Below are 23,406 nucleotides of genomic sequence, written 5' to 3'. Positions count from 1 at the left end.
CTGAGAAGAGGTGAGTGCCAGTGTCAACATCCCATCCCCTACCACCTTTCCTCTGCCACTAATCCCATCCCCCCCCCCCACCATCTCTTTGCCCCGATCCCATCCCTTTGCTCCTGATCCCATCCCTACACCACCATCCCTTCCCCCACCATCCCTCTGCCACTGATCCCGTGCCAACATTCCTTTGCCACTGATCCCATCCCTCCACCACCATCCCTTCCCCCCACATCCCTCTGCCCCTGATCCAATCCCTCTGACTATCCTATCCCCCACCATCCCTCTGCCACTGTTCCCATCCCTCCCACCTTCCCCCACCATCCCTCTGCCCCTGATCCCATCCCTTTGCCCCTGATCCCATCCCTCCCACCATCCCATCCCCCCCCACCATCCCTCTGCCAATGATCACATCCCTCCATTACACCCTGCCCCCCACCCCACCATCCCTCTGCCCCTGATCCCTCCACCACCATCTGCCACTGATCCCATCCCACCCCCCCATCCATCTACCACCATCCCTCCATCCCTATGCCCCTGATCCCATCCCTCCATCCATCCCCCCCACCATCCCTCTACCACCATCCCAACAAAAATAAAATAAAACAGGATTTATGTCTCCATGTGGTTGGATGATTGAAGTAAACACAGCTCTATCTCTCTATCTTATCCACTAAGCAAAGTGAACATTCATTTAAGAGTGCTTTTCTCATTTAGTAACTCAGCCCCAATGTGGCTTAAGCTTAAAAGAATATCAATTCTGTAGCAGCTGGAGCCGTTACAGAGGCAAGTTGGTGAAAGAACTGTTATTGGCCCTGTCCCACTATATTACTGTTTTTAGTATGATGGATGACAGGTGCTCTTTAATAAGGATGTTTGTTGATGCTGATAGTGCCCAGAAATAAATCAAATCATGGTCTGTTTATACTTCATTTTCAAGCTTGGTTGCCCTATCTGATGCAGCATTGATCTGTACCAGGAATAACAATTATAACATCATTATCAGTACAATATCCAGTAGTATTTACAATTGAGTGTCACATTGCTTTGAAGACAGTTGGCAAGTTTGTTTAAAGCTGAAGCTTATTCTACTTATATTTTGCTAGGGAAGTAATTAAAAAAGCCCCAACAGTTTTTTATACTGTTGTCTATGCCCGAGCTAGGGAATTTCACCATATCTATCTGCATATCTCCCAACTGTCCCTGATTTCGAGGAACTGTCCTTGATTTTTGACCAAAGTCTCTCTTTCCCTCTTTCCTCCTACTTTGTCCCTCATTTTGGTTTTTATCTATATGGGTGCACTTTTTATCTTTAAAAAAATGTTTCCCAGTGCTAAACCTTTCATCCAATTTCTAAATTGTTGCATTTGTAAATTTCAAAAGCTAATATAAAGGAATAATAGAGGGGGTGTGTCCTAAGCCTACAAACTTTAGCTAATAGACGTCCCTTGTCCCCACCTCAAAAAGTTAGGAGGTATATATCTGTCCTGGTTACTTTTGTCACCAGGACCGAAAGTGATTGAAAATCCACCTCTTTCAGCAACACTTCTTCGTTTTACTCTCACTTTCTGTTGTGTCTCCAAGAGAGAATGTGCAGGGAAATGGCAATGGGACACAGACACAAAAAAAAAAAAAAATACTTGCTTCAAAACCACAAGGACAATGTGAAAGCTGAAGATGCATACTGGATACCTAAGCACGCAGGGACCTGTAGGAACCTTTGGCTCAGGGTCACTTAATATGATTTGTATCTGCTGGCCAAGGAAGCACAGGAATATTAACGCATGTGTGCACTGCAGTACCTCCTTTTGACCGGTACATGGCGCAGTCAAAGTGGGCATGACTGGCCACAGAGGTGGAAGAACTGGATGGACTATTGTCTTTATTCAACCTCACCTGCTATATAACTATGTAACTTCAGTCCAGCAGGATTACTAACTGAGAGGATGAAGGGCTGGCAGCTGCACATTGAATGTGAATGGGTACCACTAATTCCTTATAACAGCAACGTCCTGACCTTCTGCCCTGCTATGACCATTTTATTGTCCTTTGTAGCCCTCTTTAGGAACAGAATAGGTTCAGTTCCATTAGGCATTTTTGAAACTTAGGCTTGGTTAGCTGCGCTCTTCTTACAAGTAGTAAACTGTCTTACCTGCACAGTCTCTATAGCAACAGAAAACGTGTTGTCGGTGTTGTCTTTGGAAAGTAGGTAATGACAGATCCCGCTGAAAGTAAAATATTTGTTGTCGAAACTTTTGAAGTGACCCTGTCCTGTGACAAAACATTCTCCTGAACAGAAATAAAGCAATTCATTTAGATTGTATGAATGTATAAAACATGATTTAATAGCATAAAATACAAAAAAAACGTTTCAGATAGATATTAAGGTAGACTTTTTTTTACAAGATTGGATCCCTTGTGAGGCTCATTAGGACACCAGGACAAAAGACGAAAGAAGAGTGCCATCCACCACAGCCAATAAGATCACGGTTATCCTATTCCAGTGTGGTGTAGAAAATGCAAGCAGTGATCCAATTTGTTTCTTTTTCTAAAATATATTTTTTGACCTTTTATGACGTAGGCCATGTAGACAAGGTAAGTGCACTTTTTTGACCCTCCTAATTACAGTCCCACTACCTTCAGAATTTTGGTCTCTTCAGACAAGAAATAAACTCTTGAGATGATTTCTTGGCTTCCAGCTCAGCTGTGTTTGCCTTATTGTGAGTTAAAATGAGGATACTCATACTCTTGGCCAACACCCCATTCCTAACACTTGGGAGTCCAATTATAAAACAAAAATTAGCTTTGGGAATTTCTCAGCATTTGCGTAATCGTGACTAATATTAACCCATAATGTTTTGTAGTATGTGAGCGATACTTTCTTTGTTGCCTTTTCATGGATGAATGCAACATTTTCTAACATTCAATCCCAACAGAAAAATAGCTATAAGAACATTTAACTATTCACCAATAGAGAAAACAGCCTAACACTATAGGCTAAACCAGTGGTCCCCAAGCTGTGGCCCAGGGGCCGGATGTGGCCCTTTGCTTATCTTTATCCAGCCCTTGGGGAACTATTCCTTTCACTGATACAAGACACTATTCCTTCCCCCCACACCAACAGTGGGGCACTATTTCTCTTACTTCCACCAACAATTGGGCATTATCCCTACCACTGACACCAACAATGGGGCACTATTACTCCCACTGACACCAATGATGAGACACTATTCCTCCCCCTGATAACCAAAGATGGGGTAGTGTTTATTCCCAGTGACCTCAGGAAATGTTCTACTCCCACTGCCGACAGTCCGTCACCTCTAAAGTCTTAAGGATAGTAAACTTGCCCCTTGTTTAGAAAGTTTGGAGATCCCTGGGCAAATCCAATGCAGCCACCATATATTTAACATTTTTGTTTTTGGGTTTAGATACCCTTCAACCCCCCATCCCTCTGTACACACATACGCACTTCCAAAATATGTTCTTAGGAGTCTATTTATAATTTTTTTCACACAAGATTCATACAACTTTTATCCAAAATGGACACATTTTCTAATTCTATTTGACTAGGAAATGTGTGAATTATAGGTAAAAACAATTATAAATAGACCCCCTAACTGTTATTACATCTATATAGTTATGAGGAGCAATACTAGATTTCAACTGCAGGTGACACTAAAGTCGCAATAAAAAACTGATACTGGCTACAGGTGGGCATATTTCTCTGCCTTTCAGGAAATGATGAAAATAGATTAAAAACTTTAATACTATGTTTATCTCCTCAGAGATCATTTATCAAGAAAAAATAAATAAATAAATACACCTCTGACTTGTAAAAATGTGCTTTAGCAATATGTTGCTAAGTCCTGCCTTGCTTGTAATTGTGGTGTGTGTGAGCAATGAGTTGAATAAAATTTAAAATAATTATGGTAATTTAACTTGTGCAATTTTCAACAATACATAAAAGCCAAAACCAGCCTGGGGGGTTCTGGCACCTACTTTGGAAAGTTTCTCTGTGTAGTAGTGGAAAATGTAATACCCAAACATGAATCGCTTATTGCATTACAGGGAAAAAGCATAGTCACTCTAGGGGAAAGTTACTGCTGAAGTTCTGACCGCATTTAACAATCATAATAACTTTTTCTGTAGTTTTGGATAGAATGGGAATTTGGGAAAGGGTTAGACCCTCCGTCAAATTTTCATTGCTGTCTGTGTGCCTACTGGGGAGGTTCAGCCTCTCTACTTGTTTAATGAAACAGAGAGTGAGGGGTAATCCTATATTTTGGAGTTGTCACTAGAGCAAGACAAAGGAGGAAATCTTCCAATGGGGACAACAGTTATGGTTACAACGTTATAGGAGATTTCCCCTCACTTTCAGTTGAGTCTTCAGGACAGGAACACAGACAATAAAATAACCTGATAGGGGCTGTAATCCTTCCCTACTTTAGCCCAGAAAAAAACATTGGCTTTACATACAACTTTAGACAGAATATTCAGATTTAATTTGAGCCCAACAATGACTGGTTCTCCTTAACTAACCTGGACAATCTTTATCACTGCAATCCCAGAGTCCATTTCTGCAGGAGCTAAATACAAAAATGCAAATTAGCCTAAAATGTTCATTGGAAAATCGCAAAGTCAGAATTTTTTAGCATCAGAATTATGAAGGGAAGCAGAAAATATTTCTAATACACCTTCGCTGGATAGGATTAAAAAAACACACAAATGAAAAGTATTAAATGTGTATATGTATTTAGTCTAATCATTGTTTTAGAAATAAACGTTAACAGATGACAAAAAAGAAAAAAATAGGATCACTAAATAAGCACAAAGAGGGATTCGTTTAAAAGTCGGCACCTTTTAGACATGCTCTTTATAATTGAACCTATAGAGCCATACAGTGAAGAATTAAGGATTGTACTGACTTGTTCCAATTGTGCATATTTCTGCCTGAGCTATTGGGCTTTGTAAACAACATAGCTTTTTACAGCAGGAGCACAAAGTGTCCACATTTTCGTGTATGTAGGATGCCTGCCCCCCCACCACATGCTGTGTACAGTGGGGGTAGCATGTATTCTATGCACCCAAAGGGTTCAATACATTCAGTGGCCACTGGAAAGGTAACTAAATTCATGCTGCCTTTACAGTCTGCCTTGTTTTAAAGAATAGGTTCACCTTTGTAAAATAAATAAATAAATAAATGCAGATCTTTTTGCAGGTAAAAAATGTACATTTATTATTATTATTTTATTTTTTTATTTCCTCTAGGAGCCTGCAAAGCATTGCTGATCGTGGGTGCAATGCAGGCTCTTGCAGACTGTCAGTGTAAGCTGTCTGCTTGTACCTCATATGTACAGGCAGTTACACACTGACAGGAAGGAACAATGAACTACCTAGAGCGCTCAACAGTGCCCTGGTAGATGGCTGCTGGTACTTGTAGTTCTCATATTCACAGGGATCTGTGGAATTGTGACAGCGAGTGCGGGGAGAAGATCCCCCGCTCCCTGTCACAACGGCGGATAGGGGAGTGTGGGGGCTGCTTCAACAGTAACATGTTACACAACATGTCATGAAACTTATCCTTTAAGAAGTGAACCTATGATAACAGGATGGCCCTGCCAGATAGGGCTGTGCTATGCTGTGCTGTGCTGTGCAATAGAGCTGTGCAAATCTCAGGAATGGATGGTCAGGTCAGGTCAGGAATAAAAATCCTTTGAAAAGTAAAGTTCCATATACAGTATGTATTTTTTCATGTGAAGTTAGCTTTTTTGCCTGGAGTTCAGCTTTAGTTTAGGTTTTGCTATATTATAAAAAAAATACGATGGGAATGAAAATTAACATTAATTTCTTTCTATTTATGAATGGCAGCTTAATATGATTTTTTACCTGTAGGCATTATGGCAAGTGGTTAGTTTTGTGTTATACAGGCATGTATAGGCAGCAATTACCAGAAACTACAACAGACAGACGTGCTAAAAGAATCATGTGTTGCTCGACAAATTGTAAACTTACATTTTTTTCTTCATGGAGGTCCCTTAAGGTATTTGTACAACCTGACAGTATCATTTGGTAATTGGCATTGATAATTAGCATTGTAAGCACTTAGCAAGAACCGACATGGGTACATGCAGGAGTTGATGGGTGTATTTATTAGCTCAGTAACATTACTAAAATTGCCAGCAAATCCGCCCCCCCCCCCTTCTCCTAACTGGAGCACTCCTCCTCCTTACAGGACTCTCCTGCATATTTTTACACTAAACAAAATTATAAATGCAACACTTTTGATTTTGCCCCCATTTTTTATGAGTTGAACTCAAAGATCTAAGACTTTTTCTATGTACACAAAAGACCTATTTCTCCCAAATATCTGTCTAAATCTGTGTTAGTGAGCACTTCTCCTTTGCCAAGATAATCCATCCACTCACAGGTATGGCATATCGAGATACTGATTAGACATAATGTTTGTGGCACAGGTGTGCCTTAGGCTGGTCACAATAAAAGGACACTCTAATTGAGTTGATCAGGTTGTTGATTGTGGTCTGTGGAATGTTAGTTCACTCCTCTTCAATGGCTGTGTGAAGTTGCTGGATATTAGCTGGACCTGGACCGTGGGGGGCCCGAAAACCTGACCCCCCCCCCCCAATACCCCCCAATACAGCAAAACTGCACATTTTAGAGTGGCCTTCTATTGTGGCCAGCCTAAGGCACACCTGTGCAATAATCATGCTGTCTAATCAGCATCTTGATATGCCACACCTGTGAGGTGGATGGATTGTCTTGGCAAAGGAGAAGTGCTCACGAACACAGATTTAGACAGATTTGTGAACAATATTTGAGAGAAATAGGCATTTTGTGTACATAGAAAAAGTCTTAAATCTTTGAGTTCAGCTCATGAAAAATGGAGGCAAAAACAAAAGTGTTGCCTTTATAAATTTGTTCAGAGTACATGTGTATAGATATATTTTTCCTTGGCATGACATTACAGGGTATTCTTCCCCTTCTCCCTGCGCTGCTGGCGAGCATTCCCCTGTGAGCTCAGGTCAGCATGATGACGCTTCCCACAGAGTGTATCCATGACACCCTAGGCTCACCAGAAGTGGGTTCAATAATGCTGGACGGCTGTCAATCAAGCTGGAAGAGACTGGCAGCTCAGGGCTGAGGAAAGTGTGGAGGGTAGCACTGGGCATTGGAGAGGATGAGTGCTGAGTAGTACTTGACAATTTTTCAAACTATCTGTAATATTTTTCAAATATTTTTTTAAAAAATATTTGAAGGTGGCTTTAGTTGGTATTAGAAGTGGTTAAAGTGGTTGTAAACCCTTACCTACACCTAGGGAAGTGATTGGTCTCAGGTGATACATAGAGATTAAACAAATCCTCCTGCATAAGTTGTACCTGTATAACTACAGCCGTCTTTCCCCGACATCCCCTACATCCATTTAAAGTGCAGAACTCACACAGGATCTCTCAGCTCTGATAAGCAGGGGGTAGAGAGCTGAAGTTACTTCGGTGAGGAGAGCTCTGAGAGCAGATTTTTCTCTTGGTGTCAGGAAAACTCGACAGAAGTGACTCATACAGATAGCAGAGGAACAAAGTAGTGGACAGAAATGACACTTAGCCTAGGTTCAGTTGAACTTGCATGATTTCAAGCTGGAATTTTAGTCTGAATTCGGGGGGCAATTTCACAGACATCTGTGAGGGTTCCTGCATAGATGTCTATTAAAACTGCCCCCTGAAGTCGCCAAAAGTAGTACAGGAATTACTTTTGGGAATCGGTGCAGCGCCACAAAGTTGGCGTCGCACTGATTCGGACGGTGCTGTTGCCAGCAATTGGCTCCGATTTGACATGCTTTTTGACATGTCAAATTGCATGTCAAATCGGACCAATGTGAACGTGGGCTTAGCGCTCTGGACTGAGACAAGTACACACTATACAGGGATATGTTTTGTTCATATTTCATGTATGAGATTTACAACCACTTTTCTTGCAACACATACAGGCCCAATAGCTCCATATATTGTGAAATTATGGCTAAATCAAATGTAACAATAGATATGTTCCTTTAATAAAACTGTATTAAAAAGGAGCTTGGTTGCAGAAGAGAGAATGGAAAATCTTCAGCTCACCAAGTATTACAATCCCGAGTGATTTTGGCCCCGGTTGGATATCGTTTGCCAGCATGAACACAGGAACAATCAGAAGGATCAATACACCGAGACCCATCAAGGACTTTCCTTTCTGTGTAGGAAAATAAGACAGTTAAAGGACCACTAAACCTCAAGTAAAAAGATTACAAGAAAGAACTAATAGTAACAGTCAGATGTGTATCCATATCTTAGAGATATTTGACATTTATGTAACACTGGAAGAAAAAAAGAACCTCCCCAACAGGAAAACACAAAGCAATGAAAGCCTAACAGTGGTCCTAACTCTTCCTACTACGAGAGGTGCTTTTATTGCTTTCTTTGTCCTCGTTACAGATATCCATAATTTCCTGTCCTGGTAGACAACCAGGAATTAGAAGAAAATTTCAATTAATGGTGTCACATACATAAAATAAAACAGGCATGAGCTTCTAGCCCTTCCTCACTGTATAATGCTAATTAAAAAGGTTTTGGCTGGAGATGAGCTATAATTATATGCTCGTAGACTAATAAAACATTTTTATTTTTACCCATAGATATTATTTAAATGTCTTTAACATAACGTGACTTGTACGTTTTTTTTTTTTTTTTTCTATTAGAGTCCCTTTATACTTGCTTGACCCATCTATCGGTAGAAATCATTGTTAGCATTGTGTTTGGATATAGAAGCTCACCTGGACAGCTACAGCCATCGATACAGCTCTCCTGGCACACCTCGTTAATATTGAGACTCTGGCAGGTCTGCACACATGGGGACACACATTCGTTATATTCCATCCCATGTGGGCACTCTGGCTCTGAAAAAAAAGAAGACATGTTGGACAATTAGGATAACAAAGATTAAAGGAAGCTGATGCACCAGGAAATGTTTTACCATAGCGGCTTGTTTTCTAGGGCTCAGCACTGAGAAATCTAGACAAAAGAAAACTGGGATGAAAGTAGGCACATATGATAGAAACCAATAGTGAGTGTATATCTGTAAAGTAATATCTGACTCTTGGTGATTCCATGAGTTCCATCCGGAATATTTGGAAACCTTCTTTCATAGATTTTGTTTCATTTTTTATTTATAGTTCTATTGGTTGAAACAAATTGCACACTGATGTTGTACTTGTACGCTGTCAGCTTGAGTTGAAAGACAGTCTCATGTAGGACCTGCCAGATTTTTATATTTGTTTTTATTTGTTACATTTTTATTTGTCACAATTCTGAGCTTTCTTTGTGCTTAGTTGTTTTAGGAGTATGGAATGCCTACGTGAGTTACCATTCTGGGGTGGCGTGGTTTGGTTTTGACTACATTCCTGGTTTGGTTTATTTGAATTTTCCTTGAGATGGTAATAGTGGTGTCTGTTTTCTAATAAACTAATAGGGTCAATTTAGGTGGATTCATTATTTTTATGCACATATTTGACCTCTAGTGACCCTACCTTGGGTCAATATATTTGGTGATTGAAAAATTATATATTTACTCGCGCTATGTGAAAAAATTATATACATATGTGCAGCTGCTGTTCACCAAGTGAAAAACTCGATCAAAATATTACAGCGTTTGTTCAAACACCATAAGGTTTAAAAATAACATAACAACATATGTGATAATGGTGTTACTCATATGAAGTCTTTTAAGATTAAATTTAAAGCGCTCAGGTGCTCAAAACTCCAAACCAGGGATCCTCAAACTACGGCCCTCCAGCTGTTAAGGAACTACACGTCCCATGAGGCATTGTAAAACTCTGACATTCACAGACATGACTAGGCATGATGGGAATTGTAGTTCCTGAACAGCTGGAGGGCCGTAGTTTGAGGATCCCTGCTCCAAACGAACAAAGTACTGAAGTGCTTCATGCAAACATGCTGTGAGGTGTGCCACACTCCCCTCTCCCTCTCATTTGATGATCACCAACGTCACTTCCTGTCCTCCGTGGAACGCACGCCAATGTAAATATTATTTTGGGGCTGTTACACAAAATGTCCAAACTAACCCCATAGTTACCAAAAAGTATTTTCTTCTTACAAATAATAACAGGCAATCACTATAGAATTAGGAAAATTCATAAATAGGATTGATACAACTTTTTGTTTAAAATCAAGGAGCAGTGTCTCCATCGGCCTCCGCTTGCCCAATCGGTGTTCGGCCCCAAAGCTCCAATGGTGGCTCGTCTCGTGTGTATGCGCACCAAAGGACCCAGCCTGCACACTAGCGCCGCCCCGCACTGACCTAATGCTGCACCAGTGCACGCGCAAACACACTCAGCAAGCGCGCACGCGCACCAGCACTGCAAGCCACCACATAGGGGCCAACACCACCACAGCAACAGGGGACAAACAGCAGCCACAAATGCTTTCATAATCACCACAGGCAGGTGGAAAAAAATAAATTCACCGCTCTATGGCCCAAGGGAAAAGGAGAAAAAGGCAAGGAACAAGGGAGGCTGACCAATAGCAGTATATGCCCAGCCAATAAATGGATCCAGATCCAAAATACCCTGTTTGGGTAAATCACCACAAACGTATCAGCTTCACCATACATGCATACCAAATACCACGACCCATAGTGTCATATATATTAAATGCTAATGTGCCCCACATTCTACCACCTCAACTCCACCACCCTGGGTGTGAATGAACTCCATGAGCCCCAAATGTACACCATATATGGGACCTTAAATAGAAATCACTATACATAGACACCTCTTATTCAGTCATCACTGCCAACCAATACAGGGTGAAGATCAGCAATGGAGTGTATACACACCTATCATGCCCATTCTATATTTATAAACCAAAGAATATTTCATTGCATGGGTCTATATATTCAGCATACAGTTAGTATTCAAAGTGAATGGAATAAACAATTCTCTCAACCCGTATTTATTTTGCACTATATACGTCCATACATTGTTCTTATCCTTATTAGGATAGGCTAGAATGTACGTTTATTAACTGAACTATTTTCTTTAGTATCTTATAGGAAAGGCTTAAAGCTTAGGACATTATTCAGACCTGGCGATGAGGTGGCATTAAGGTTGTATATCCACCTGGCCTCCCATTGTAACAGTTTTCTATTAAAATGTATTCCCCTTGTGTCCTCCTGTACCTTTTCCAGAACTGTAAACATAACCACAAATTGTGTTTAAGGACCACGTGCCTACCAATAGGAGATATAGGATATAGGAGATTTTTCCTGATGTAATAAATGTGATCGTATATCCTTCCCCAAAAGTTCCTAATTGTTTTGCCAATATAGAATGCCCCACATTGACAGAACATGATGTAGACAATATGAGGAGTTTGGCAGTCAACATAATGGTCTATTCTGTGTGTTTGATTATTTGGCCGAACAAACGACGGATCCATTTGCAATAGTCTCATGCACCACAAATGTGCATGCCTATTGTATTTCTCCAATGTTTATGAATGACATCCTCAAACAGTTTATGACTGGAAAAGGTAGTAATGTCCTCATAATAATAGCTTTGACCTTCCCAACTGTTCATGCGAAGAACAGTTTTGCTTAATTCGCAAATACTGTGAATATAGTATGCTTCTAATTAGGGAAAGGGGGTGGGCACTGGCTGCATGGAGAATAGTATTCCTAGCAGTGGGTTTTCTATAAAAAGAGGTCCCCAGTGTGCCATCCTCCTGTCTTCATATGTTGATGTCCAAAAAAGGCAATATAGATGTATCATATTGCACAGTGAATTTTAGGTAAACCTATTATTTGCCAGATATTTTATGAAATTCTGTAAAGCTGTTACATTAGAATTCCACACCATGAAGACGTCATCACTATATCTGTACCGGCACATTATGCTGGATAGATACACAGAAATGATTCATCGACAAACAGTTCAGATTCCCACCCCCCCAGATACAGGTTGGCATACCACGGGGCACAAGATGTCCCCATCGCAACCCCCTGCACCTGGAGGTAGTAGGAATCACCAAAGGAAAAGACAATGTAATATCTGTAAGATGCAGTCAGTTCCCACCCCCTGCCCCTAATTAGAAGCATACCATAGTCACAGTATTTGCGAATTAAGCGAAACTGTTCTTCGCAAGAATGGTTTGAGAAGGAGGCTAAATCACTGTGGTCAATGCAATTATTACGAGTATATATAAAAACGACTTTAAAAAAGGCTTATAACAAAGCCAAACAAAAGGATAGACATGACATGCTATTTGGAGTCAGAGAGCGCAAGCAACAGCAAACTGTCAGAGTTATTACTACCTTTTCCAGTCATCATAAACTAGTTGATGCCATTCGTAAACATTGGCACCTTTAACTAGTGATCCTATACTATGTAAACACATTAAAGATTATCCACAGTTGACATACAGAAAGGGTAGATTGTTCTAAACTACTTTCAGGAAACACCCTCGCATGAGAGAAATACAATAGGCATGCACAAATGTGGTGCATGTGACTATTGCAAATGGATCCTTGAAGGGCCATCGTACGTTCTGTCAAATAGTCACACACACAGAAAAGACCGTTAGGTTGACTGCCAAACTCCTGGCATTGTCTACATCATGTTCTGTCAATGTGGGGCGTTCTATATTGGAAAAACAATTAGGAACATTTGGGGAAAAATATATGATCACATTTATTATTTTAGGAAAAATCTCCTATATACTCCTATTGGTAGGCACGTGGCCGTTTACACAACCATGATACATCTGTGGTTATGTTTACAGTTCTGGAAAAGGTACAGGAGGACCCCAGGAGAGGAAATTTTGATAGAAACGGTTACAACGGGAGACCAGGTGGATATACAACCTTAATTCCCCCTCATCGCCAGGTCTTAATTATGCCCTAAACTTTAAGCCTTTCCTATAAGATACTAAAGAAAATAGTTCCATTAATAAACGTACATCTAGCCTATCCCAATGGATAAAAACAATGTATGGACGTATATAGTGCAAAATAAATACGGGTTGAGAGAATTGTTTATTCCATTAATTTTGAATACTAACTGTATGCTGGTTATATAGACCCATGCAATGAAATATTCTTTGGTTTATAAATATAGAATGGGCGTGTGTATACACTGCATTGCTGATCTTCACCCTGGATTGGTTGGCAGTGATGGCTGAATAAGAGGTATCTATGTATAGTGATTTCTATTTAAGGTCCCATATATGGTATACATTTGGGGCTCATGGGGATCATCAGCACCCAAGGTAGTAGAGTTGAGGGGGTGGAACGTGGGGCCCACTAGCATATAATATATATGAAACTATGGGTTGTGGTATTTGGTATGCATATATGGTGATGCTGTTGTGGTATTTGCCCCAACTGGGTGTTTTGGCTCTGGATCTATTTATTGGCTGGCCATATACCACTATTGGCCAGCCTCCCTTGTTCCTCCCCCTTTTCTCCTTTCCCCTTGTGCCATAGAGCAGATGCACAATGATGACATTTCATGGCTTGGTGCCAAAACTGATATAAAAGCATTCAATCAGAATGAGCCACTTTGTTGATGGTGAAGGACTATTTTTAGACCTTCCTGGTAAGATTATTGTTCTATCTGGATACCCGGGCTATATTGCAGGTTTATACTTGAACTTTATGATTCAAACACATGCTTTTGTTGTATTTTTAGGTGTATTAAGAAACTCTTATGTTAGCAAAGGGCATTGTGACAGCCATTTGATATATATTCCATTTATTATTGGTGGTGGCCTTATGAAGCTGGAATTCTTTAAAAATAACTACAGGTAATTGTCTCTCTTTTGTGCGGAAGCAGTAGACTGGTATCTGTTATTTACAATCTGGGCACCTATATACTCTTTTATATAATGACCTTACAGGTTGGTGTAATACCAGTAGGAGGATTGTTTTGAGCATAGCGTCTTGGCTAGATTTCCCTGCACGTTTTTGTCTATGCTAATCGTTAACTAAGTAAGTGGATAATGACTTGTGGGTGGACACATATATAGTTTTGTTGGACTATATATGAATTGCCTTCAAACACTGTTGTTATAATTATGCTTTGTTTGACCATATATAGGGATTATTTTCAATGCCTCTCATATAGGAGTTATACGCACTCTTTACAATATCGCTTGATACCCTCGTAGACGTTGCTATTCTGCCGTCACTGTTGGAGCTCTCAGGGTGTTATGTAAATCATTGCAGTGATACAGCCTATGACCTATCTGTGCATTCATATAGATGTTGAATGTTATGTTTTTTCTGTTATATAGAACATATGTCTTTGCTGCCAAGCTACCCAGGTCCTGATGAAGCGACTAAATGCGAAATGCGTTGACCTCTTGAAAACAACAGCATAGATATAGTGATTATCATATCACTTGGTGAATGTCATATAATGAGAGCAATGCTCCTTGATTTTGAACAAAACGTTTTCTAAAGATATTGTGCAATAAATTTTGATATTTTACTATATGTGTGTAGTCCTCCTTTTTTGTACCGGTAAAGTCTGACACTCTGCCCCATTACCCCCTCCCCCATTTTTTGTTAGAATTCAAAAAGAAAAAATAAGTATAAGAAAAAAAACACAGGCACTAATATAAAACACTAATTAAATAAAAGGCATATATAGACAACCTGGGGAAAAAAAACTAAAATTCTAATGCACTTAAAAATCCACAGCTAAACTATCAAATTAATTATAATGCAATCAAAAATCCACAATAAAGCTATACCCAAAAACATACTAAAATTCTAATGCAATAAAAGTCTGCAAAAAAAGCTATCTGTTTACAACCCCTTGTAACTAATATGCAGTCCTTTTTGAAGGACAGTAAACAACTAATTAATCTGTTTAAAATAATCCCTTATGATGCAGAGTACATTTTTATGACTATAGAGGTTAAAGTGGTTCTAAAACCTAAACGTTTTTTACCTAATGCATTCCATGCATTAAAGTAAAAAATGTTCCAGTACCTGTATTGCCCCCTTATCCTCCATACTTACCTGAGCACTCAGTCGATACAGAGCTGTGCCCATCTGTAGCGACTCTCCCTGCTCTCACAGGCTTTGCTGAAGCAGTGAGACCATTCATGTGCATTTTACTTGACACATACCACCTAGCTATACATTGTTGAAGACCAAGCACACCCCTTTATGTAAACGGTATTCCCTGATGGCAGTGGCAGTGGCCTCTTTCAGCTGGATATTGCGCCCTGCCACACTGTAAAAATAGTTCATGAATGGTTTAAGGAACACAACAAGGAGATTGAAGTGTTGACTTGGTAGTCAAATTCTCCAGATTTCAATCCATTGAGCATCTGTGGGATGTACTGGAAAAACAAGTCCGATCCATGGAGAGTTGGAGACCCCATCTCACAACTTACAGGACTTAAAGTGGTTCTAAAGCCAGAAGGTTTTTTTTAACCCTAATACGTTGCCATTGGCTCCGGTTGCTGGCAGTCAAATCAGGGATGGAGTAGGGGTGGAGACGACCCACATTGTGTGTGTCAATAGGAAATTTTATTTACTGAATCCCCCAATATACTAGGGGATAGGAAGTTATAGATTTGAATGGTAGGGTTAAAAATGCAGTTCATTATTTTGATGACCATGTGTATGAGGTTTTTGGTGAACCCTGCACCTTTTGTTACATTTTTGTTTAGATGGTTTGAACTTACTACAACTGGTGTCCTTAGGCCAGCCGTGGATAATTACGCCATGCTGGGCACAGGATCGGGCATATTCCAAAAACGTTTGGCATGGGCAGTGCACATCCTCTGCACAATCACACATGTCCTTCTCACAGATGGCAATGAAGGGATCTGGGTCAACAACTTGATGGCACTTTGCGAACACTGCAGATGATTTTAACAGCTGACATCTCTGCATGAAGTCCTGGGAACAAAAAATAACAATTCAACAAATATTTTGTAACAATGTTTAGGTTAGTAATTATCTGTCTTCAATGGACTTTGTTTTAACTTTTGATTGCTATACTACTTTCCTTTAATTATTATCTATTTACTGAGGTTTGGGTGCATCTGTAAAGCTGAACTTTAGGCAACAGTTAAATACACAACTAAAGATATTTAAAATGTTTTACCTTCTGATGGATTCGTGTTTCTATCCACCCAATGCTGAGTTTTGCCCAGTTCTGCCAGGCTGCACTACCAGCATGATGGCCTAACTGTTCTCTTGCCATTATTTAGAAACACAGCCAGGTCAACTCCCCACTGCCAGCAACAGACTCTGAATTCTTCCCCATTCAGCATATTCTAAATGGCTCCAAGTGCTGCCCCACCCTCACCCAGTCTCAGTGTTGGGTACTGTATATAAAATTACCAAGGATTGAAATCAGGTCATATTTTACATATGTAGCTCCAGCCATGTGTGATGACCTAAACCGAACCTAACGTGGTAGATTTTCAAATCCTCATATGAAAAATCCTATCAGTACATTAAATAATGGCAAAAGAGACTTGATGAATGTATTTGAAAGTATTTTACAAAGTAACATTTCATGTGTCTTTTAAATTTGGTATGAATGGAATTTCCCGAATGAAAACCACATACACTGTTAGAATTTAGTTTGTTCAAGAAAACATTTTCATTCTGCTCCTTGAAATTTTCCCATCACTATGGTCCAAAACGAACGTCAAAATGCCCCTATTAATAATTAGAAAACTGAACAAATGTTCCCAAAATTAAACATCTTAAACAAAATTTGACTAGTCTATGGCCAGCTTTAGCCTTAGAAACCTGCCAGCCAACACCTTCTCACCAGAGTCGGAAGTGATAGCATTGCCGAAATGCACATCAATGGGCACTTCCAGCCATGTCATTTCTGGTTCCAAACATGGGACAATGCAACCCGGCTCCAGGGCTTGAGTGGAGAAACAGGGTTTCCAACCAACTTACAGGCAGGTTATCCTTTTGTCGGTTGTGGCACTTTTTAATGTAAGCAATATTTACATGGATTTTTGAAGTATGTTAAATAAATACTACACTATATAGCCTTTTTTTCTCTTGGTCCTTATGGTGCTATGGTGGAGTGGAAGAGTTGACAGCTGATACAGAGACCTGGTCATCAAGAGGATTGCAAAAGATCTTAAAGCTAAAGTGCTTATTGACCTTCTTTTTGGTTAAAGAGGTGACATTGGTCTGGTGAGTGTTTATCTATAAGTAAGCACCGGGGTTGAAAAATCTGTTTATGGTGAAGGAGCACTAGTGCAAAGCACCAAAGAACTTTACACATTGGAATTACTGCAGAAATATATGGATATAATTGACACTATGAAGACACTTGATTTATCTGCATAAATGTTTTCTTAGGAGGTTTATTTAAAAGTTTTGAGTGTTATACAGTAATACTTATACATTACAATTGGGATTGGGTGATTTTAAGCATAGCATCCCCATTCCTTTGTCCTTTTGTTATAACAGAGATCATGGGGTTGATTTACTGAAGGCAAATAGACTGTACACTTTGCAAAGTGCAGTTGTTCTCTGTAAGCGCCAGTGCCGGGACAAGGTCATCCAGCGCCCAGGGCAAATATGCCAAACTGCACCCCCCCTTACCTTACCTTAGGGTTAGGGTCAGGGTGCCCCCCATTCCTGCAATAATCCATTGCACCCAGGGCAGCCGACCCTCCTGCCCACCCCTTGTCCTGGCCCTGGTAAGCGCAGTTGCTTAAGCTCTAGGTGTACATAATATAAATGGGTACTAATATTTATAGCTAAAGTTCATCCAGGCAATATCCGATTGTCTCTTGGGGAATCAGGGAGGATTTTTTTCCCTGCTAGAGCAAATTGGATCATGCTTTGCTGGGGTTTTTTGCCTTCCCCTGAATCAACTGTCAATCTAGATTTATTTCTATTTTTTTCCCTTTTATAGGTTGAACTAGATGGACTCGTGTCTTTTTTTAACCTGACTAACTATGTGACTATGTTCATCTGAGGCTCCATAAGAACCTGGACACATACAAGCCAATTACAATATTTCATTTTAAAGCTTTTTTATGTAAAATAATGGTTTTATTCCTAAAACATTCCTGACCCTAAAAAAAATATTATGTTTAATGCAGCTGAATAACCACTGCATTGCAATATCCCCTCTGACTCATCTTACTGAGTTACATTTCCTCATGTTTACATCAGGCATGCCAAAATTTACCTAGCGGATGAATTTACTAAACAATGCTGTTGGGCTATGGAGTCATCATGGAGCCTTTATTGTCAGCACCAAAATCTAAGCGCTGTGTGAACTTGGCAAAGAGCTCTTGGCTTCCGGTGCTGAAAACTCTGCAATGTCTATTTGTTCCAGATGGAGTTTTAGAAGGGTTATGTGACATTAAGACCAAAAACAACAAGTAATATATTGCAGCTTACGAATCCTTAAATGTGGTGGCTGCAGTTGTTTTCTGGTTTTAGTTTTTTCTTTTCACCTGGCGATTTGGCCAGTAACACACTTCCTGTCTTATGATGTCTCCACTCTTGATGGAGAAGCAATGGAGACACCTTTGAACAGAAGCATTGCCAATCCAGGTAGGCTGTAGTGTTATAAGCCGAACTCAAGCTAACACTTTTTAGGCAGTTACAGCAACAGTTTTTTTTCTTTTCAGGATTAAAGTTTTACATACATCAATGAAAGTTGACCATTGAGAGTACACCTGGCAATGTGAAATGGTTTGTCTCAACTCTCTAACCGCCACTTTTGTAGGACAGCTTGGTCCGTTAAAGTTAGTTGTATAATAACAGACTTACTTCCTGGATCAGCTGGTGAAAAAAAAGAGAAAAAGCAGACAAAAAAAAAAATAAACGAATCCAGTCACCACATCTATGAATTAGTATGCTGCAGAATATAACTTTTTTGGATTTTCACTTGAGGCTACATGCTCCTTCATAGCCGTGGAGAATGTTAGGGCCACGAAAGAATAAAATAGAGAAGTGGCCCCATGGGATTGTCATCCCTAACACCCATTTGTTTTATAAATAAATTTTACTTTTAATAGAGGTCTATGTTGATTAAGTACATGTCTCTCTATGGCTGCTTTGCTGGTTCTTTTTGTTTTCTGTTTCAGGTGACAAGATGCCTGCTGTTGCTAGGAAGATTTACCTCAGCTGCTGAGCACTGTATTGGTGACAAATCTTTTGGCGGGAAACATCTAGCCAATGAGTGTAACCTTTTACTTATATCCTCTCCTGTCACTGGGCGGAGTCTGCATTTACCTCAGGTCTGTCAGCTGGACTCACCGGTGGGATTCTCCTCAGCCTTCCTTCTGCATATTTTAACCTGCTCTCCCACCCTCCCTCCCCCTTTGTTATTTCCCCTCGTCGCGGTCCACCTTTATGTGGGTAACGTCACCCACTTTGTGGGTGGACAGTGGTTGGTACGCTGTTATTGGTATAAGATATTGCTGCTTGAGTCGTAGTGACTAAGCATGCTAGTCTGTTATTAACGACAGTTCTGTTTGATATTGAAAGTCAATCTTTTTGGGTAATGTTGCCCACTTTGTGGGTGGACAGTGGTTGGTAAACTGTTATTTGGTTGGTATAAGATATTGCTGCTTGAGTCTTAGTGACTAAGCATGTTGGTCTGTTAATGGTTAACAGCGGTTCTGTTTGGTATTAAAAGTTAAAGTTCATTTCATAATTAAAATTGTTTTAAACCCAATAAAGGGGCCGCGGCCTAAACTCTTCCACAATCCTTGTTGTGTGTTTATTTTATATTTTAGGTATGTTCTTATGGTATGATGGGTGTTAATGGGGTGTACAATCCCATATCTGGCACTTTCAAGAATGGAGGAGCATGTGTCCCCCCTCCTTTGTGGGGGTGCCAAGGCCTAACAGCCAATTGCTAGGCATTGTCACATGACCAAGGGAGTGACATCACTGTTTACTGGGGTCACCGACACAGTTGATCTCAGTACCGCCTGCAAAGTATCTGTTTTAGTAGGAGGTCAATAATGGATGACCACACTTTTTCTCATAACAGGTTTAGTTTCATGTGATTATGATATATTTCCCCTCTGCTACCTTGCAGGCATTCAGAGGAAGCCTTGTCATTCGTTCTGTTGTAGCTTCCTAACTATATAATTGTAATGACTGGAAGGCAATGCTGTTGGGGATGTCTGGCTAGGTAACAGACCAGCGAATGTGTGGTCTGACAACATCAGGGTACTGGCAGCATGAAGAATAAATGCATTGGGTTGAACATGTGCACTCAAGAAAAAAAACAAAAGGTTGACTGTGAACCTAAATGTTACTGCACGCTAAAAGATCCTGTTTAAATGGTGTACGGTAAACTAAATAACTTAACCAAAGCTATTTATAAGACTATCCTTTGGGGTGTCCTGCATACTTACTATGATGCTGCATAAAAAAAAAAAAACGCTATGGGGTTGATTTACTTAAATTGGAGAGTACAAAATCTGGTGCAGCTGTGCATTATAGTCAATCAATTTCTAACTTCAGCTTGTTCAGTTAAAGTGGATGTAAACCCTCACATATACCCAGTGAAGTAAACAGCCTCAGATGATATACAGAGATGAAACAAATCGCTCCTAGTTTTATTTGCATATCTGCTGCCTTCAGCTTTCTACACTTTTTAGAAAGTGAACATTGTGTTAGAATTTTTTCTTCCTGTTCCAGCACTGGGTGTGTCTGGGAGAAGCTGCATGCAGAAGGTTTTTTACCTTCATGCACAGAATGCATGAAGTTAAAAAAAAAACTCCTGCTTTTAAGACCACTTTAACTGCTTGCCTGGGAGGAGCTAGGGGGCAATCGCGAGCCGCCGGAGCCTCCGCTCGTCAGCTGGGGAGCCAGCGCATGTGACCGGCAGCTCCGATGGCAGCTGAGTCAAGCAGTGCACAAGAAGAAGGAGAAGAAGAGAGGATCCTACTGCAGCAGGGCTTTTGGAATCCATAGAAAGAACCGCTGAGCGCACAGTATACAAACCAGACTCTCCTTCCCATCCCTCCACTGCCAGGCTTTCTCTACTGCCTCCCTTTTTAAGGATTTATTGTCTAAATGGATCTTTTGTATGATTAGGTGGATCTGAGCAAGAGAATGAGAAAAAAGTGCCTAGAAGTAGAGGAGAAGTAACCGATCACCTTGTGCTTTCTGGGAATATTGGTCATAAAGGCCCATTGGACACAGGACAATTAGCAGGATAATGTGGAACAAACCACAACTTGCTCAGCAGTATTGGGTCTGCTGGTGGCAGAGTCAATAAATATCTGAGACACTTACTGAATCCTGGCATATGGTCTTCCCTCCTAGACTTTCGCCTGGAGACCATGTTTCTGTAAGATCTATCTTTACCCTAGGCCTTTGGGGCCTAAAGAGTGGAGTGCTGCAAGGATTTCCCCTCTTGGAAGGAATCTGAGAGATACCAACTGCCATGGATATTTTACTCTCACTCTGGAGAAAGCAAATTGTAGATGTCCCCCACAATTGAGGCTGTGACTGACCGACTGAATGGAAATCAAAACAAGAACCTTTCCAGACTGTCCTGTCTTGAATACTAAGACTGAGTTCCACTAAAACATTTGTTATCAGGGAGCCACATTTTAAATTAAAATTGTAATTAAAACCTCCCCTCCTTTACAGCCAAGTACAGTGCCATCTTGTAATCAGCTATGACACCAGTCATTTGAGAGCTTGAAAGTTTGATTGAGAGTGAACATAAGCACACTGGCAACCTTGAGATATGACTAGTGGCATTCCTTGAACTGTTTTGGGAAACAATTAAATCCATGGGTTTGACTCTACTTTAAGTGTCCAGCCAGCATAGCCCTGTTAGAGAGGGACCCTGAAAATTAACAAGACGTGCTGAGGACCAGTGAACGTGTTCTGTATAGAAACCATCAGGTATCCAGTGCTGAGTGCTCCCTTCACCTTCCTTCCTGTTCTTTACGCATTACTGCAAAAAAACTGCAAAAACTCTAACTGAAGTGACTGCAGCCCATCATTCTGTACATCCTGAGAAAATAATTACTCTCTCAGATGAATATGACCTGATAGTCAAGTAAGTGGGCTTCAAACTTGTTAGATGAAGTATTTATTAAAGATCAGGCTGATATGGCAGACTTACCTGCTAAAGCACCATCCTCCAGCGTTGCAATGCCCGAGATCTACCTTGTCGCTCTGTCATTGCTGGTGACATCTACACCCCTTCTTCTCCTAAATTCGGTGTCTTCGGCCATGCTAAATGAACGACGTGACCCCACGCATGTACACAGCTGTTAATTTGTCCTGGCACCCAAGACATGCCAAGATTGTTCACTAACCCGTGATTGTGTGGTTCAGTGTACTAGCAAAAGAAAACTATTGGTAGGTAAGGCAGAAGCTTTTCTGGCAGAAGAGAGGTAAAGAGTCTCACCGTCAATGAAAATCTACCGGCTAGAATTTTTTTTTTTTTTTGGTAAAAGACTTTAATCCCAATTTAAAGCCACGCTTTGAATTCTCCTCAAATACCGACACACCACATGCATCAAAAATGCGTCAAAAATGAATCTATAAGTCAGCTCATGAATGATATATTGTCCTTGTATACAAGTTATAACAGGCAAGAAGAGGCTATACTGGGCAGCTGAGGTCAAGGTCATTGTTGGCGGATCCTACTTGCTCCAATCTGAAAATAGATTGCTAACACTATGATAGAAATATTCCATTTGCGTAGGGAGAAGGAACAGCAAAACTAGTCTTATTGTGCGAAATGCTTGGCATGTGGACACCCTCAGAAAGGCCGAATGTTTAGAGGACTGCAATCTGCATTCCTGGAAGTGATGCTCATAAACAAAGACTTCTATTTACATAAAAAGAGCTGAAAGATTTATTCCAATTTTTGACTTTATAACCTAACACAACAATTCCTCCACTGGTGTGCACTTATTTTATAAAGTGTAATTATAGTATTGGTCTTTTTAGGATTAAAGAGACCCTGCCTCCAACCTAAATCCTAAATAATTGCAGGTAAAAACACAAACAAATTACATTTTTTTTATCATTTACCTGCAGAGTTTTCCTTTCCATAAACAATTTTTATTCACTTGCAATGTTCCTTTGTACTTGCCAACAAATTTTACGTCATCAGGAAGAGTCTATTTCCTAGCACAGCCCCTCCCTTCTTGCAGATTACATACTTCTTCTTTTCAGAGCATGACCGTTCTGGTCTAGCACCTCTGCCCCTCCCCTCACCTCTTTACATAACTTTTATGTAGCTGAAGACAGGGGCATAACTACAGGGGTTGCAAGGGTTGCAATTGCAATCGGGCCACATGCTCCAGGGGGCCTGTGCAGCTCCCCTGTACACCTGGATAGGAGGGG

At 40.4% G+C, this 23,406-nt stretch overlaps 1 protein-coding gene across 1 annotated transcript in view; it reads right to left on the bottom strand.

The window, feature by feature from the left end:
* Positions 1 to 23,406, bottom strand: part of VWF (von Willebrand factor) — a 276,575-nt gene that overhangs the window by 227,493 nt on the left and 25,676 nt on the right. Inside the window, exons 7-11 of the mRNA XM_082255011.1 lie at positions 15,756 to 15,972; positions 8,813 to 8,935; positions 8,121 to 8,232; positions 4,534 to 4,580; positions 2,147 to 2,283 (exon numbers count right to left, since the gene is read on the bottom strand). Coding sequence (XP_082111137.1) covers positions 2,147 to 2,283; positions 4,534 to 4,580; positions 8,121 to 8,232; positions 8,813 to 8,935; positions 15,756 to 15,972 — 636 coding nt within the window. The remainder of the gene's footprint in view (positions 1 to 2,146; positions 2,284 to 4,533; positions 4,581 to 8,120; positions 8,233 to 8,812; positions 8,936 to 15,755; positions 15,973 to 23,406) is intronic.

Source organism: Pelophylax lessonae (assembly GCF_965119305.1).
Source record: "Pelophylax lessonae genome assembly, chromosome: 4".
NCBI lineage: Eukaryota > Metazoa > Chordata > Amphibia > Anura > Ranidae > Pelophylax > Pelophylax lessonae.
Note: the sequence above shows the minus strand (reverse complement) of the source record. Positions and strands in the feature narration are given on the sequence as shown.